This window comes from Amia ocellicauda, chromosome 2, assembly GCF_036373705.1.
Source record: "Amia ocellicauda isolate fAmiCal2 chromosome 2, fAmiCal2.hap1, whole genome shotgun sequence".
In the NCBI taxonomy this organism is placed as follows: Eukaryota; Metazoa; Chordata; class Actinopteri; order Amiiformes; family Amiidae; genus Amia; species Amia ocellicauda.
The window spans coordinates 43,454,437-43,470,098 of record NC_089851.1 but is presented as its reverse complement, the minus strand read 5'-3'; the positions used below and the strand labels follow the sequence as shown (position 1 = coordinate 43,470,098).

General features: G+C 41.6%; 1 protein-coding gene across 1 annotated transcript; it reads right to left on the bottom strand.

Annotated features, from left to right (window-relative positions):
- Positions 1 to 12,482: 12,482 nt before the first annotated feature.
- On the bottom strand, positions 12,483 to 14,863 carry LOC136713106 (uncharacterized). The gene is made up of 2 exons (XM_066690055.1): positions 14,850 to 14,863; positions 12,483 to 14,220 (listed from the first exon to the last, which is right to left on the bottom strand). The coding sequence occupies exons 1-2, from the start codon at positions 14,861 to 14,863 to the stop codon at positions 12,483 to 12,485; spliced, it is 1,752 nt and encodes a 583-aa protein (XP_066546152.1).
- Positions 14,864 to 15,662: the final 799 nt, after the last annotated feature.

Here is a 15,662-nt window from a genome sequence, read left to right as displayed (position 1 = left end):
CTGGTGTCCAGTCAAAAAATGTAGTTACTCTTCTTCAGTCTTCTCAATTCTGCCAGCAGCCTGATCAAAACTAAGTGCAGGGATTCCCCTTTGTAGAACTGGAAACTTAGAAGTAAACACTTCTAATGATGTAGCGCATACAAGGTCTGAAATTATTTGAAGATTATTATCCTCATAATAAATCAAACTTGTGCAGAGCCTGAGTGTGGGGCAGCTTATGAGTGCCTAGGTTTAAGTCAATGTTGTGATACAAATTGTGCTAATACAACAAATTAACATAATGCAAATAATTAAAAAGGTCGTTTTATAATTCATGAGTCCCAAACTGTTCCTCATCTTATCTTCCCTCTTCACCCCCTTCACCTTCTTCTGTCTCTGCAGATGATTTTGTCTCCTTCTCCTCTAATATCACTGATATCTGCAAACTCTTCAACACCCTTCCTTCTCCTACATCTCCTACTAACTGACCTTCTTTTTCCTCTTTTCCTCTGACCTCTCTCTGAGCTCTGCCACAAACCCACCATGTGCGCCCTTGATCCACTACCTACTCACCTCTTCCAGGCAAATGCTTCTGATCTACTCCCCTTCATCTCCTCACTCCACTCTGACTGTTTCCCCTCTACTTTTAGACAAGCTTCTGTAATTCCACTCCTCCAAAAACCCACCCTAAATTCAACTTCTCCTCAGAATTACCACCGTTTCCCTTCTTCCCTCCTTCTCAAAAGTCCTCGTGTGGGCTGTTCACCATCATCTGTATCCCATCATTTACTCCTTGATACTCTGTAATCTGACTTCTCCACTGTTCACTCCACTGAAACTGACTCCCTCTCCTTGGTCCCTCTGACTTTTACCCACTCGTGGTGGTGCATGATTTGCTTCCTGCACCCCGTGATGTGTTTAGTTGTTATGACAGCACAGTGGAGCTGGATGCTCTGTACCATTCAGTGAACATGATTTTCCTGTGCTGCGCGGAGGCAGCATGAATGTTCCTGCTGCCGCGCTGTGTATACTATTATGTCCAGCTGTAGGTACTCAGTGAACTAGTCAGCTGTGTGTTATTCAGTGGGTCTGTGGCCCCACTCCTGCAGGATCAGGGGTTCACTGCCACGTTAATGTGCAGAAGGCGCACAAGTTGCTAGATTGCCCGCGCCACATTTTGTGCAAGTAGATATACGGCCTCGCTTCTAGATGCTCTATTAGGGCAGCCAGCCTTGCTATTGAGCACAATTTTATTTTTGTCTTCCAGCAATAGCCCCCTTTGAGGGGCCAAAGAGGCACCATGTCCCACCACCATGGAAGCCTGAAGAGGCACAATCCACCCCAGAGGCACCCCACCATGGAGGGCTAACAGTGCACCAACACCCCAAGGTCTGATGAGCCATTGCCCCCCGAGGTCCGTCGAGAGGCTCCCACCAGAGGGAAGATCACAGCCAGCAGCACCGTTTAAGAACTTTCTGATCTCCTTGCTGCTGTAACAACTATACTGCTTGGAGGGGAGGCAACCATTAGGCCTAGGCTTTGTTGTGCCTAATGGTTTATTTAATGATGGTTTATTTATTTTTGTTCAATACAATTGTTAAAGGTCTATTATTATTTTATTTATTTTATTTTGCTGTATGTTTGTTGTTTACCACTGTGTAAAGCGCTCTGTGGCTACCCTGCAAAGGTTGCTATACAAATAAAAATTGATTGATTAATTGATATGACGTTGATCTTCGTCCACACCGCTACCTCTCCTCACAGGTGTGCTCCAAAGCTCTGTCCTGAGCCCCCTCCTGTTCTATCTCTACACATGCTCTTTGGATCCCCTCATAGAAGCCCATGGATTTTTTCCACTCTGTATGCTATTGCCTCTTGGATACACTTGCATCACCTCAAGCTCAACCTCTCTAAATTGGATCTGCTCTTCTTTTCCTCCTCTTTTCTCATGATCTCTCCACACTCTCTCCATCTTCTTTCACTAAGAATGTTGTGTTCTCTTTGCCCCAATTTGCACACGCTACTCCACTACTCTATTCCCTCCATTATCTCCCAATCTCATCTCACATCTTGTTCCAAGACTTTGACTCTTACCTACCGTTCTCGACCAGAATGCAGCGAGCTAACCCTCATCTCTCCGTACATCCACTCCAGACCTCTCCAATACTCCTGTGCCAGAAGATTAACTTTGCCCCCTCTCTGCTTCCCTTCCTCCAGAGCCCGCTCCTTTTCAACCCTTGCTCCTTACGGGAGGAATAACCTTCTCAATGAGGTCAGGACAGCAGAGTCCCTGAACACCTTCCAGCGATTACTCAAGACACATCTGTTCAGACTGTACTTGTACTATTGCAGAGTTCAGCACTCCTGTAATTTTGCATTTTATATAACTATGCTTCATCATGCTCCTGTTTACTTATATATTGTTAGATTTCCTTTTGTTTTACTGTGATTTCCCATATGCCCCCCCTCCCTTTAGCACATACCTATGACTTCACTGCATCATGTCTTTGAACTTTGTATTAATGCTTAATTTAAATTGTATAACTGCACTTTTGTATGCTTGTGTAAACTGTATGTCGCCCTGGATAAGGGTGTCTGCCAAGAAATAAATAATAATAAAAAATAACAATAATAAAGAGATGCACTGCCTCTGAGGTAAATACTGCAACAGCAATACATCACAGTATTGTTTCTTTGTACCTTACATATGTAGCTGTCAGCTTTGATCAATAGGAAAGTATTACATCTGTTGTATATAAACACCTTTTGTGTATGTTTACTTATGCTGTTTTGGACGAAACACACTGAACGAAACATTCAAATGCTAAATATGCAAGCCCTAAGGGTGACGAATTCTATTAAGTTGACCTGGGATTATTGTGTTTCAAAAGTCTGGAGCACTTTAAGCATGGGTGGGCTGGAAAAAGGTAGAAGACAAATCAATAGCCTGACAACACACATACACACGCACCAACAAGAAACGTGTATAAGATAGCCTGGACCACAGAAATAATAATAATAATAATAATAATAATAATAATAATAATAATAATAATAATAATAATAATAATAATAATAATTTAACCAAAGCATAATTATCTTCTGTCCCATTATTTTCTGTAATACAGGATAAGTGACACTCCAAAATCCACATGTATATAATTGTGTGTGTGTGTTAAAATGTTGAATAGAAAAAAGTATAGGAGTAACATACACTTTTGATTGACCTGAAAATATATTTATCAAAAAGGTAAATATACAGGCATTGTTGTTGTCGTTCAAAATTGGACGGCCAAACAAGCCAGTAGAGCAGTCACCTAGCTCAGCTCAGCTAAGTATAATTTTTGTACGTGTTTACTAGTTTAGTTAAGAGATTTTTATATATATATATATATATATGTATATATATATATATATATATATATATATATATATATATATTGCTCCTATTTTGCAGTAACAGCAGCAACTGTTTGTTAGTTAATAGTGACTTACTTAGCGCACTTTGTCCAAAGATTGACAATTTCTGTAAATCAGAAGCAGTTACATTGTAGGCTTCTATTATTTAGCATCATTGCGAGCTATTGATCAGTGTAACTGTGTGTGTCCAGCACTGCCCTTGTCTGTATTCAGATCTAATGCGGCCATTAATTGTGCTATTAGCAGTCCTGCCTGGGCGGGACTGCGCAATCCTGATGCAGGTGTGTACCCTCCTAATTAGTTACAGGTGAAGTATTTAACAGCCCCCAGGACCTCTGCGCCAGCAATTAGCACCAGCAGCCTTCAGTGCCCCTTCCGAAGGGCCCCATCTCCAAAGGGCAGGGACTCTAGCTGTGTGACTCCAGCCAGGAGAAGACTGAGAGGAAACACCGCACAACAACAGCAGGCAGCCATGACTATTTCTCCGATTCCAGTCCTGCTCTCTCCTTCCTCTCGGCGTGCACCTGCATGCCATTGCCTCCCTAATACCTCTATCTAACCTCATCTCCCTGCCTCTCCCCTCCTCCTCCCTCCCCTCTCTGTAGGTCTGTGGAACTGCCACTCAGCTTCCAACAAGGCTGACTTAATCTCCGCCTTCGCCTCCCACCATTCTCTGGATTTCCTCGCTCTCTCCAAGACATGGATCTCCTCTGAGAACTCAACCATCCCTGCCACCCTATTCTCTCTGTCCTGTCCCACTCCACTCGTCTTACCTGGCGGGGTATAGGAACAGGGCTCCTGCTCTCCCCTTTTCTCCTCTTCTCTGTCCCCCTTTTCTTTCCTCTATCATGGCTAACAGCTTTGAATTCCACGTAGTAGAACTCACCTCTGCCTCTCACCTCTTCCTTTTAGTTCTCTACTGCTCTTCCTAGTCCACTTGCCTCCTTCCTGGATGAACTCAACTTTCTTCTCTCCTCCCTCCCCTCACTGTCCTCACCTCCCAACCTTCTGGGAGAATTCAACATTTACCTCTCCCACCCCTCCCACTCTGCCAGATTTCTTCCCCTCCTCCACTCTTTTAACTCTCTCCCCATCTCCCCTGACTCACACGGCAGGCCGCCAGCTAGATCTCATCTTCTTTAGAGGCTTCTCCACTTCGACGCTCTCTGTGACACCCCTGGACATCTCACACCACTACTTCATCTCTTTCTCCCTCTCTCCCCCCTCCCTCCCCACCCCACCTAGTCCGTCACCTTCCACCATAATCTCTACTCCATCTCACCTTCCACCCTTGCCTCCACTGCTCTCACTCTCTTACCTTCCATTGACTGTGTTTCCCATCTGTCTGTTAACTGCACTACCTCCTCTTTATTCTCCTCCCTCACCTCCTCCCTTGATTTGCTCTGTCCTCTCACGTCTCGTCCTGTCTGTTCCTCCCCTCCTCAGCCTTGGATCTCTTCCGTTCTACGCTCAACCCAATCCAGTCTGCGTGCCGCTGAACAGAAATGGAAGAGGTCCAAACTCCCAGCTGCCCTTGAACTCTACCGCTCTCTACTTTCCACATTTTCCTCCTCACTCACCTCAGCCAAGAAGTCTTACCACCAATCACTCTTTGAATCCTTTGTCAACAACCCCCGCAAACTGTACTCCACCTTCTCCTCTCTCTTCGCCCCCCCTCCACCTCCTCCTCCCTCATCTCTCACTGCAGATGATTTTGCCTCCTTGTTTTCCTCCAAAATCACAGACATCCGGAAGCTCTTCAACAGTCCTCCCTCCTCTCCCATCCTGCCCAAGTCCCCCACCGATCAAGCTTCCTTTTCTTCATTCTCATCTCTCTTGGTCTCTGAACTTTCCTCTCTCCTCCTAGATCACAAACCCACAACTTCTGCCCTGGACCCTCTCCCCACTCGCCTCCTCCAAACGACTGCTCCTGAACTACTGTCCTTCATCTCCTCCCTCATCTCTGGGACTGCTCTCACCTAGTTCTACTCCTACCTCAACGACCGGACCTACCAAGTGACATGGCAAGGTTCCTCATCCACCCCCCAACCTCTCCTCACATTCGTACCCCGAGACTCCGTCCTGGGCCCCCTCCTGTTCTCTCTCTACACTCGCTCCCTTGGCCCCCTGATCACATCCCATGGTTTCTCCTACCATTTTGATGCAAATGATGCCCAGATCTTCCTGTCTTTTCCCTCCTCTGACCCTCTCATCCCCTCTTGCGTCTCTTCCTGTTTGTCTGCTATCTTCACCTGGATGCACACCTGCCACCTCAAGCTCAACCTCTCCAAATCTGATCTCCTCTTTTCCCCCCTCTTCCTCACCTTCTGCTGACCTCTCCATCTCGATCCCCTTGGAATCTACAACACTTTCTCCTTCTTCTTCTGCTAAGAACCTAGGAGTCGCCCTCGATCCTGTGCTCTCCAACACTCAGCACATCACCACGCTGACACACACCTGTAGATTCTTCCTGAGCAACATACGCCGAATCCATCCCTTCCTCACCGACTACTCGACTCAGCTGCTCATCCAGTCACTGGCCCTTAGGTAGTGGAACAACCTTCCCATTGAAGTCAAAAAGCCTCTGACCTCCTTCCGGCGCTTACTCAAGACACATCTTTTCAGACAGTACTTGTAATTTAGTCCTTTACTCTCCTGTAAGACAGCACTTTACGTATTATCATACTTCTTGCCTTGCGTTACTAGTATAATGTAAATTGGAATTTGTAATGTTTTATACGTTGAACTGCACTGTATTTTTTCACTTTGTATTGCGCTTATATTTTATAAGTCGCCCTGCGCTTATACAATGTTTTGTAATACTTCTTGCTGTGCTTTACTAGTATTTGTATTGTTATTTTGATTTCCCCTATGCCCTTTCCCTTGGCCCTTGACTGTGACTTAACATCTTGTCTGCACTTATCAGCTTTTACAATCTATGTTGTAAGACCTTATATATTGTTTACTGTATATCCCGTATACACTTAAATTTTGAATTTGTAAAATGTATTATGACTTGAACTGCACTGTATTATTGCACTTTGTATTGCTCTTATATTTTGTAAGTCGCCCTGGACAAGGGCGTCTGCTAAGAAATAAATAATAATAATAATAATAATAATAATAATAATAATAATAATAATAATAACAGCCAATTATAAAATCTTACCCAAAAGAACCTGCACAGTTAAACATAACCTCACTGCAGAGTGAAACATTAGCCGATACATTTGGAAATTGTAACAGCTTTATCTACTATTAATATTTAAAACAGTCTTAATATATTTACCATAACAAACTGATTCGGAGACTCCTGATGACATGAGGTTGAAGGCGTATTTTTCATATTGAAAACAAATGGAAAAACTTTCAAGCAATTTTTTACTTTTTACTTAAATCAATTTTAGTTTTACATTTTAATAAACATAAGATCAATTAAATGATTTAAACTCACCAATTTCAGCAAGATCAGGCTGGATCGAGTTCTAAAACAGCTTGGTATAGTGCTATATTGTCTCTCTTTAACCCACATGCTGTTCAGTGTGCTTACATGCATTTCACTCTGGTCAGTCAGAATTACCTTCATCGCACTAAAGCAACATTCACATTCAGAAATAGACACAGGAATTACACCTACTGTTCGTAGTTTGTTCAGGTTCTCCCCCAATATTTTTCAGTATTGCAGATTTCTAACTTTATTGTCCACATACAAAATTGTTGCATCCTCTTCTACAGGCCATGATGTGGGGTTGTGTACAGCTGCCCCCCATTATCATTAAATTATAGTAATCGGATGTTGTCAACTAAAGCTTGTAACAGCATGTGGAAACATCTGTATTTCAATTGTTGAGCATCAGATGGCTCTGTGGTTGGTTCTTGAGAACTTGTTGTTCATTTTGCTGGTATTTATTTCATTTCTATCCTTCACAGCATGTAGAGATTTTAATGCAACATCAATCTCAGGCTTGGCAGTTGAGTTCCTATTTTGATGAAAGAAAAATAGGGCTTTTAGTGTATCAGGTGCTTCTTTCATTGTTGCTATGTTGTTGTCATCTTCCCCAGTAGACCACCACATTTTGCTTTATCCTGTGATGAATGTGAGTTATACATTGAACTGTTTAAAAAAAAGTGACAAGGGCAGGATTACTTTCCCATAAAGCAGTCACTGATATATGGGAAGATGACAGCAAATGGACCTCAAATCTCAACTGACCTTGTGTATATGTAGACAGAGCTCAGCAGCCTGATGCCTCTTGTTGACTTTGTGAAAAAAAAAAAAAAAAAAGAATACAGTGAATCGATTAATTATTGAAAATGGCTCACTTTTGTAGTGGTTTTAGTAAGTCCCAGCATACACCGATAACAAGTTTATTACAGAAAACATAAATACACGTTAACCCGGAGCTCTCCTCTCACATGAAGTGAAGAAAAGAACTAAGGATGTGAGTTGGAGGAGCCTTTTTGTATCTTCAGAGACAATGGGTTACAGTCTTCTCTGTCAGAAGTGATTGAATCTTATTAAAATACAGTTGTACAAAATAGTTTACTACATACATAATAATTAACACAGACCTAAGTTTGTTACTGTTGTTGAAGTGTTTGATGAGATTATTGGTGCTGGTCAGCATTCGTAGGCAACAGATGTTTATCAAAGACATTGTTGTATGTCCTTAACCAAATACCTGTGCCCCAATTATGTATATCATTTGATATACATAAGACAGACCTAAAAATATTGTAGAACATGCTGCAATCTCTTGAAATTATTTACAAATCAGACTTATGAAATATTATGAAAAAATTTATATTTACAAAAGCTTTTTTGCTAGAATACATGGCTTTAACCATTTCTTGTGGAGTTTTTGTGTGTGTTTAATTAACATGAATCTAAAAATAAAAATGACTCTTCTTGACCTTAAATGGTCCACATTACTCTTCCCTCTAACATAATTTAATGCCTGACTCATCAAAAGCATAGCCTTTGGCACAAACAAGGATGGTCTATGGATTGTGTTTGCCTAAAAATGTTGATTCCCCCCCAAAAAACATATATGGAAAAAGAAAAGCTAATTCTGGAGCAGAGAGCAATGCTTAATACATATTAAAAACACAAACAATGTATTTGTGAAACCATGAAGCATATTTTTCTCAACATGTTGCTGTTCACATTTTTAAAACTAAGCTTTTTTCCAATGAGAGCTGTATTTATGTTTTGTGTAAAGGCACCTGATATGAATTAAGATGCTGAATAATGCTGCTCATGTAGAGGAATTAGAGTTCCCATCATGAAAAGGACACTGAGCTGCACTGCAATATAAATAACTCTAACACAATATAAAGTGTGTTCCTTATTTAAACATATAAGTTAAGTATTGCCCAGGTAAGTATTGATTCACATGAAAATGTAGAAACTTTCTGATTAGAAGTTAACAAGTGAAATGTGACTTCAACCTGGGAGGTCGCAAAACAAAACAAAGGGTGAATGGGTGACCAAAATATAATAACCAAATACATTAGAACACATTGTTGATCATCAAATAAAATAATAATTTGCAAAATGTACAGTTATCTTATTCAAATTGCCTGAAGAGCACTGACTGATCCCCAACAAACTGCTTGATTGAAACTTTTTTTAAAAATTTGTTTTTGATAATGTTTTTTGTTTTCAATTTAACTTAATACATCTTGTTGAGGTAATCTAAAAAAGTATTCCTCAGCCAACAGTCTAATTTAACATTGGAGCCATTTTTGCAAGCTAGTTGTTGGCCTTTGGGTGCATCACTTTTGATACTGCTGTGTTTGACAGGAGAGTCCCATTGTGCACACAACGAGGCCCGTGAACTGTTATTGTCTGTACTTCTTATTCGCTATCCACCTGCAGATTATGACAACAGAAATATCATCTTTTAAAACAGTGTTTTATAAAGTGGCAAAAAGACTGAAGCAGGTTCTGTAAACTCTTGAGGCTAAAGGCCTTTGCACACTGGCACCGGCATCCAGTTTTTACATGCGTGAAATCAGAACAAAAAAAATAAAAAAAATAAAAATTGTGTATTCCTATGTCAGCTTGCACACACATCCTCTTTTCTTTTCGCTTTTTGTGTTTGTCCAACACACGAACACGGACAGCAACTGCAGTTTGTGGTCGTGTTCTTTGTTGCGCAGATTTCCACAGTTTTGCACAGATCTGCAGAAATCCACTGATCCCATTCACTGTGTGAAGAAAAAGTTAACAAGTTAAAAGTATTTGTACTTGAATGTGTGCTGTGCAATATATTAAATGCTGGTTATCAGTCCTGACAGTTTTAGTTGATAGTGAATATTTTGTGTAGCATTTGTGATCATTATTTTGTGTTTTGTCAGTATAAGCTAGACGTACCTTATTTCAAAGTCAGAAGAGCTTGTTTACAGAAAGGTAAGGTCATTTTATGTTCTTACTGGCAATTGCTTGCACTAGAGAAAAGTGAGTGTTTAATTACTGGATATTTAAAAATAAATTGTAATAAATGTTAGAATCAGTTAATATCTTTTCAGTTGTTTTTCTTGAATTAGAATGCATTCTGTAGGCAGAAATGACTGCATTTTAGCAGCAAGAAGCTAACCATCTATTGGAGAGAAAGGCACACTGCATCTGCTAGACTACAAGGTAGTGGAAGGGTCTACAGTTAAAGTTAAATGTTGTTCTCTAATGTAGAGTGTGTGCTGCACACTATTGAGAATATTGTGCTGAAGCTTGACTTTACAAAATTAAATTGCAAATCAAATCGCAATCGCAATATCGGTCAGAAAAATCGCAATTAGATATTTTCCCCAAATCGTACAGCCCTAATGAACAATGAAGCAAATGGGCTGTGACACACTGGACCAAAGTGGAAGAATAAATCAAATATTTTGTGCGGCATTGACACAGTTCCCAACAGTACTCCCTACCTAGGAATCAGGTCTGCCTCAGCTTAATTTGAGACATTCCTACAAGAGGAGCGTCTGCGAATCCCATGCTGCGACTCATCACTCTCCTCCTTCACATCAGTCAGTCAGGCCACTGAATTGCAAGCCTGCTCCCGAGGCCCTCTGTGAATAACCCATACTGTTAGTTCTCTCCCTCTGTATATATATATATATATATATATATATATATATATATAGTTTTGTTTTTTACCTATACCAACCATCTTGGACTTGTGCCAATTAGATTAGAGACAGATTCTATCTCTTGCTTTGTGGCAACAGACATAGACACACAAAAAACAGCACCTCCTCCTTTGCGATTCTTTCCCTTGAGCATTCGGCTTCCATCCCATCTGTGCCCCTGCCTGATGTTGTTCTCATCTTCAGTTAGAGTTGTGACAAGTACAGCAATGACATGATCTTCAACCTCCTTTGCTCTGCTTGCCAGCTACCTCCTTAGATACTAATCATCTTTGTGCTTCCTTCTAGCTCGCTGTAGCTTCTCCTTTGCCGTGTCTGATTTTGTTATCCTCTTTTTTAAACACCTCCAAGTTTATATATATATATTAATGGCAAAATACAATCAATTTTTTATAGTTAAATATTATTGCAAGGAAAACATGTATCTTTCTATTAGTAGTGTCTATTTAAAGTGGTCAGCACCTCATTACTAGAGTCTGCCTAATCAATGCCCAAGGACATCATACAGTCATACAACAAAGTTTCTGCATTGTAATGAATACATAATTAACACAAATAGATTAGAAAGGTTCAAATTAGTTGCACTATGTACAGTGCATCTTCATTTTATTTTAAGCATCTCACTGAATAACATTATTTAAAATTTGGTGTGCAGTGTGAAAAAGCTAAATATTAAGCTAATTTTCATTAAAAAATACAACAAACAAACCTTTTAGCACAGAGCTGCATTTTTCCTAAGGCATTATTCTGTGCATATTATTAAAAACAGAGCATTATCTGATAATCTGACTTTGACTTTTTAAGTAAAATGATAATAGCAAACATTTTCTTTTCTCTAAAGCAAAACATAATTGTTTGTGATTTGTATCATTTGCAATTGTTTTAATGTGTGCAGGGAGCAGATCCACAATACTCAAACATATTTTGGAATCATGTCCTTCATAATCACTGTGTGAATAAAAATGTTATTGTTTTGTTTGTGGAAAACTGGTAGTAATACAAGTTAATTCCAAACTGGCATTGTCAGAGAAATGATCAACACAGGTATTATTTGAATACGGTTCATTACAGAATAATTACCAGAGGAGATTTAAATTACTGAATACAGTTGTTGATGTGCAATTACTCACGTTTGAATATTGACTTAGAAGAACCCAGTGACATTTTTAAAAACTCCTTTGAGACACCTCTGGAGAAAAGACAAAATATAATTGTAACATTGTGTTGCTGATGAGAAATACATGTACAAAGTTAAACCCCTACTGCTTAGATTAGTATAACTAGTTTATATGTTAGTATAAATAGCTTTCCATTAATAGAAATAGCTCATGTAATTACTTATCAAGCTGGTTGCCACAAAACACACATGGATTCTTGATTAGCTTCTTTTAAAACATTTCCTGGAAATCTTTTTATTTTATAGATCTGTTGAGGGTACATTCTTGAGTTGTTCTTTGGCCTGTCAAAAGATATTCTGAACATGAAACCATGAATGCCGAATGAATATATATATATATATATATATATATATATATATATATATATATAACACAGTAACATGATTCACACTTAAACTTTTGTGTGTGTGTTTGGTTTTATCTCAACAAATCAATTGTCTACTTTCATGCTGGGAAATCACATTCCAAAAGGAAAGGAAAAAGGATTCCGAACCCCCTCACCTCTCTGTGTGCCGCAGAAGTGAGCTTCATCATGGATGATGCCAGTGTTCTCCGAGGTTCTTCGGCCTGCAAAAGAATGACTTTCCACCGACCAAACTCTGAAGGCCTGATGTCTTCAGTGTCACTCGAAGATGATTCACCCTGTTAGACGTGGTGCAAACACAGACAAATGTATTCTTGGCACTGGCATCTTGGGGAAGCCTGTCTGAAGCAGAAAAAAGGAAAATGTTATTGTGAAACTGGGGCAGGATTAAATCAAAAATGTTCACGCTGCGAGTCGCTCGCAGAAGCATTAGCGCCAGCCGGGGCCTGGGAAGGCGAAGCCACTGAAGCCTTAGGAGACTCCGAGAGAGGTGCCTTGGGAGGCGAAGCTGACTGAGCAGTGGGAAGCGGAGCCGTCGGAGGTGGAGTCTTGGAAGGCTTAGGAGATGGTGAAACAGTGGAAGGCGGCGCTGCGGAGGTCTCGGGAGGTGGTGCTGTGGAAGCCGCAGGAGGCTGAGCTGTTGAAGCCTCGGAAGTCTCGGGAGGCGGCGGTGCCTTGGAAGTCTCGGGAGGAGGCGGCGCCAAGGGAGGCAGAACCATAGAAGTCTCATAAGGCAGAGCCCATGGAGGCGCAGTCACATGAGGCGATACGGACGATGCCTCGGGAGGCATGAAAGCCTCAGTAGGCGGAGCCATAGAAGGTGGAGCTGTAAATGCCTCTGGAGGCAGAGCCTGGGAAGGCAGAACCGAGGGGGCCTCGGGAGGCAGAGTTGCAGGAGCCGTGGACAACATAGTTGCAGGAACTGTAAAAGCCACAGAAGGCAGTACCGTGGAAGCCAGGGGAGTCTTGAGGGGCGGAGCCGTGGGAGCCTTAGAAGGCGGAGTCGTAAATACATCTGGGGGCGTAGCCTGGGAAGGCGGAACCGAAGGGACCTCGGCAAGCAGAATTGCAGGAGCCGTGGAAGCCAAGGAGGTCTTGATGGACGGAGCCATAGAAGCTAGAGAAGACAGAGCCGTGGGAGACTCGGGAGGCAGAGCCTTAGAAGCCTCAACCATGGGAGACGGCATCATTAGAGGCGACACAGCCTGAGGGGGTGGAGCCATGGAAGCATCTGGAGGTGGATCCTCAGGAGACGGAGCCGCGGAAGGTGAAGCTGCAAGAACCTCGGGAGGTGGAGCCTTAGAAGCTTCGGCCACAGGAGCCGGTATCACTGGAGACGGCGCAGTCTCAGGAGGCGGATCTGTAGAAGCATCTGTAGGTGTAGCCTCAGGAGGCAGAGCCGCGGAAGGCGGCACCGAGGGAACCACAGGAGGCGGAGACGCAATAGCCTCGGGAGGCTGTGCCATGAAAGCATCAGGATGCAGAGCCGTGGAAGCATCAGGAGGCATGGAAGCCTTGGGAGCTGTAGCAGGTTCGGGAGGCAGAGCTGCAGGAGGCAGTGCCATGGAGGCATCAGGCGGCGGAGCCGTAGACACAGGCACCAGGACCGTCGAGGGCGGAGCCGGCAACTGCTCGGGCTGGGCGGCAGCGGCGGCGACCGCTGGGCATTCGGGCTGGGCGGCAGCGGCGGCGACCGCTGGGCATTCGGGCTGGGCGGCAGCGATGAAGGCGGCGACCGCTGGGAACTCGGGTTGGGCGGCGGCTGTTGGGATCGGGACCTCTGATTCGGGAGCGGAGGCCAGGATCAGGACCGGAATCGGGACCTCTGGGTCGGCAACGACGTCCGGGATCGGGACCTCTGGGTCGGCAACGACGGCCCGGATCGGGATCTGGATCGGGACCTCTGGTTCGGCGGCGGCTAGAATCGGGACCTGGTTCTGGACCTCTGGTTCGGCGGCGGCCGGGATCGGGACCTCTGGTTCGGCGACTAGAGCAGGTACTTTTTTCTTTTTTCTTTTCAATTTCTTCGGGATCTTAGATTCGGCAGCGGGCGCGGCCGGGGTCGGGACCTCTGGTTCGGCAGCGGGTGCGGCCTGGACTGGAGCAGGTACCTTTTTCCTCTCTTTTCTTCTGGACTTCCACCCCTATACTGAACTGGGTGAAAGTGTTGTGGTCAGATGAAACCAAAATTGAAATGGATGTACAAAATATACTGATGTATATGTCTAAATGTTCTCTAGTAGTATTTAAACAGAAAATAATAAGCTGTTTTATTATTGTGTTTTCTTTATGTCTGATTAAAATAACAGCCAGTTAAAAAATAATAAAGGTGACATTATTAAACGCTGCTGTCTCCCATTGATGGAGAATGTTGCACGCTCACTTTTGTTTTCCTTCTGATCATGTCACATTCAAATAAATGAACACATTAAAAAGTTGTCATCATATGGCAAGCCAAATTGTCATTTAGAGATATCTCAAAATACAATTCAAGATATCTTAAATTGAATTGCAGATATCTCAAACTGAATTTGAGATATCTTGAAATTGTTATTAATTTGAGATATCTCAAATGCAATTTAAAGCTCCAATTCGAGATATCTTGAAATGGAGTTAGTTTGAGATCTGCAATTCAATTTAAGATATCTTGAATTGTATTTTGAGATATCCCTAAATGACAATTTGGCTTGCCATAGTCATCGTATCCAAAACAATATATAACATATAGACAATCATATAAACAAGTAAATTAGACTTACCTCAAACTTTGCATCGATCTACATGTTTCTCCCTTCTTCTGTCAGTCATTAACATGAGCGAACATCTTTCCCGCTCGTGGTCTGTTTGAAATTACCATCCAATGAAAAATGATCTCGTCCTTGTTCATGTGGACTGGGTATTATGCAACACAGCAGTTGGAGGGAAACTACCTATATGGCCCTACAAGAAGTTAGAATATATTTTTAAATATAAATATATTTTTCCATCCCAAACTGAATGCACATATATAGGTGGTCAACACGTTTTAAAATGATCCAATATCTTAGTTGAAATAATATTTTTGATTAAATATTTTGGTCTAATAGATTTTAGGGAAGGTTACACTTTAATCAATGTGATGACAATATTTGATCTCAAACCCTAATATATATATATATATATATATATATATATATATATATATATATATATATATTTAAAATGCAATTTACTTTACATTTTCCCTTCCTCCTTTCAAAAATGTTGGGTGTGAAATTCAGCTTTTGTTTTTATTTTGGTAATTTAGTTTTCTTAATTTGATTATCATGACCTTGAAAAAACATTACTAGCACAAATTTGCTTGACTTGACTCAAGACTTTAAGTTCACTGTGTAATTTTTACTGGACTAATTAAATCTTTTAGACCCAACAACCTTTTTTTACTATTGCCAACAACAGTTTGATTATGTTCTGCAAACACACTTACAACCACTGTTCTGACTTTTTCAAGGGTTATTGCTCAATCAACTAAATATGTCTAACTATTTAAACTTTTCTCGAGTTGGATTTTTTACAGTGTATGAGGTTTGTTC